The following is a 2,966-nucleotide window of genomic DNA, read 5'->3' as shown; positions in this document are numbered from 1 at the left end:
TCATATTTACACTAGCCTCAGGTTTGTAATACTGTTTGTGTTTTGTCTTAATTTAAAATTGTTTTTAATGTAGGTGAAATTAAGGAAAAGATTGGCTTATATGCTACATTATGTTATATTGTGCAATGGACATCTAAATGAGGAAGAATCTACGCTAATTGACGATAGATGGTGCTTATATTCAACAGTCGGATGAGTAAAGCGACTAGCTGTGGTTGAGGTCATTACAGCCAACCCACTGAGTGCAACTTATCGCAGGTTCGATCCCCAGATAGGCCAAGCCTTTGTGTCTTCTTGAGAGAGTTTGTGAGTGCGGGTGTCTTTATGCATCTGATTTGAAACCCTCGCGACACAAATTCAAGCACCACATACCATTCTTTGCTGTAAACAGAACACGACAAGAATACTCTATACAACACCCAAGCAAACAACAAAATAATTTTCCAGCACTTACTTTAACCACATACAACTTTTAACCTCAACAACACTTAACGCAGAAATTCATAAAATGCCTACTCTTTCAGACGAATAGCACCGTACAAGTGGGTCTATCTTTGATTGCAGACGCGTCCCGCCGTACAAGTGGCTGTGGTGCGGGCGCCGCCGCAAGCGACACGCGCGCGGCACGCTGCGCTCGCGCTCAGACTCTACCGCGAACTCCGATCTGCTCAGTTCTACTCATGCTAGAAGATCGCATTCTGTGGCTACGGTAATTATGGAGTTTTAAACTGTATTGTCTTGTATTCATTCTTTGGTAGGTGATGTGAGTGCAGATTTTGATCGCTTTAGGGTTATAGAAATGTGTCCTTAATTATATTTTTAGGTTTTCTGTGTAATGTTCTCACCCGTGGGCCTAAAAATGAAGAGATTTTGAGATAAAATGTAAATGAATACAACAAAACTTGAATCAGAAACATTGTTTGAAAAAAAATGTTTTTTTTTTTAGATTTTAATAATTTACCAGATCGCTCACTAAATCGCCCTCTTAAGCGTACCTAACCGTTTCTACTGCTAGTAATAATCATAAATCATCATATTTGGCAGGTCCTGAACCGCACGGGCAGCAGCAGCGTGCCCCGCGGCGGCGGCGGCGGCGCGGGCGCGGCGGGCGCGGCGCGGCGCTCGCAGCTGGTGGTGCTGGCGCCGCGCGCCTGACCCCGCGCGCCCGCGCCGCTGCCCGCCGCCAGGGACGTCATGCTATAGTATTACCTCTATACTATGTGCAACAAGTCTTCGAACAAACCCTCTTTGACTTTCACTTAAAAGATTGTTCTTCTAAAAGACTTCGCTGTGACACAGTTTCGTATTATACTTAACGTATCGTACATAACGTTTATTTAACATAAATTTAAATGCGAATATTTGCATTTAATGACAAACATGCAGTCTGAGATACATCGACGAAAATTGACTACACGTTGTTATAAGTGTACTGGAGAAATTTGAACCTTAGGTCATCGACCCCGATAGCTGTAAAAGCAACTGTTAGGACAGTAGTGTTTGTCCCAGATTTTTGTTTTACTCTGTCAAACTCTTCAAAGAATAGTGATTTGTGGTAAATACAGTGGTGAAGTTTTCAAAAGTAAGGGTGAAGTATAGTGTAGTATTTCAAACCCCTGAAAAAGATTATATCGAGATTTTCAAACAAAGCTGTCATGTACTCTATTGTAAATACTTTTTAAAGAAAAATATTTTGCTATCTATAGACCGATGTTGGACATGTTGATGTGGAGTCGTGAACAAAATTATATGAGAGAAATATTTTTTGTTCAGTTGCTTTAACGGAGTCAATTTGTAGAGCAACATGAATATTTTAATTCATCGCACATAAAAATGAATTCGAGTCATGAAATTGCCAAATTATTTTGTAGATGGGCTATAAAGAAATCTTGCTTTTTCTGCTAAAATGGAAATCGTCCGTGACGTCATCAATGTCAATATCAATATACGCCAGTTTTTAATCGATTTCACAATCTTGATACTTACACAAAGCCACATAATAAATAAATAATGCCACATTATTTACATGCTCTCTGCGGTAAAACTCTAGTCATACTTTGATTTATTTATTTTTAAACATAATGGAACATTTTGAGCATTTATTTACTTTATAGTGTTAATTTATTTTTTAATATTATTTAATCAAAAAAGTGAATTCTGGATTTGTTTAGAATTTTTTAGTCAAAAGCTCTCTTATCTTAAATTTTTGTATTTTTTGACACCAAAAATTGTTACAAGAAAAATGCCAAAAAAAATTATCCTCACGAACAGAGCTATGTACAGGCAAAAAAAAAAAATTCGCAATTTGACACGTTAAATTAGATTGTAAGATTCACCTTCAAAGAACTGTTAAAATGAACAAATACTTTATGATATTGTTAATAAAAAAAAATATGCTTTTGGAAAATAATTTGTTTAGGCCCTACATAAGGCAACGCAAGCAGACAAATGTAAAGAGATCAAATATGCATGAGACGTCGAAACTTGTGTTGCCTTATGTACAAGTACCTTAATTAATTATATAGACCTAAAAACTATCAAAGAATGAATTAATTAAGGAACTGAAGTTAATAAAAATAGTTTCGAAGTTTAATATAAGTTAATTAGTACCCGTTTAAATAAGTATTATAGGAACTTGTAAATTATTATAAATAGGATGGTCATGTAAATTGTAAAGAGGCTTTTTATGATATCGCGTAAAGAAATGTAGGTACAATTATTTTTGTACTGTGAGTAAATATTATATTTATAATGTAAGTGTATAAAAAAGTTATTAAATGTTGTATCAGTGAGTTTGGAGTTTTATTTGTGTTTGTGTAATTTAATTCCTATAACAATAACTGTCGCTTCATAGGGTTCAGTTATTCAAAATACGGAATGTTCTTAAAAACGGAACCCCATTACTAAGGTTTCGCTGTCTGTCCGTACGTCACCAGGTTGTACAACAATTGAAATGATATCAAACT

The 2,966-nt window shown here is 35.8% G+C and overlaps 1 protein-coding gene across 1 annotated transcript; it reads left to right on the top strand.

Moving 5' to 3' along the window:
- Window positions 1–1,155, top strand: LOC113495179 (cardioacceleratory peptide receptor-like; the record flags this gene model as incomplete). The annotated part of the gene is given in 3 exon segments (XM_026873788.1): window positions 1–21; window positions 565–709; window positions 1,045–1,155. Coding segments are annotated over 3 exon segments (277 nt in total), but the record flags the coding sequence as incomplete, so codon positions are not given.
- Between the last annotated feature and the right edge of the window lie 1,811 nt (window positions 1,156–2,966).

The sequence above is a fragment of the Trichoplusia ni genome, chromosome 6, assembly GCF_003590095.1.
Source record: "Trichoplusia ni isolate ovarian cell line Hi5 chromosome 6, tn1, whole genome shotgun sequence".
Taxonomy (NCBI): domain Eukaryota; kingdom Metazoa; phylum Arthropoda; class Insecta; order Lepidoptera; family Noctuidae; genus Trichoplusia; species Trichoplusia ni.
The sequence above is the reverse complement of the archived record's forward strand: the minus strand, read 5'-3'. Positions and strand labels throughout refer to the sequence as shown.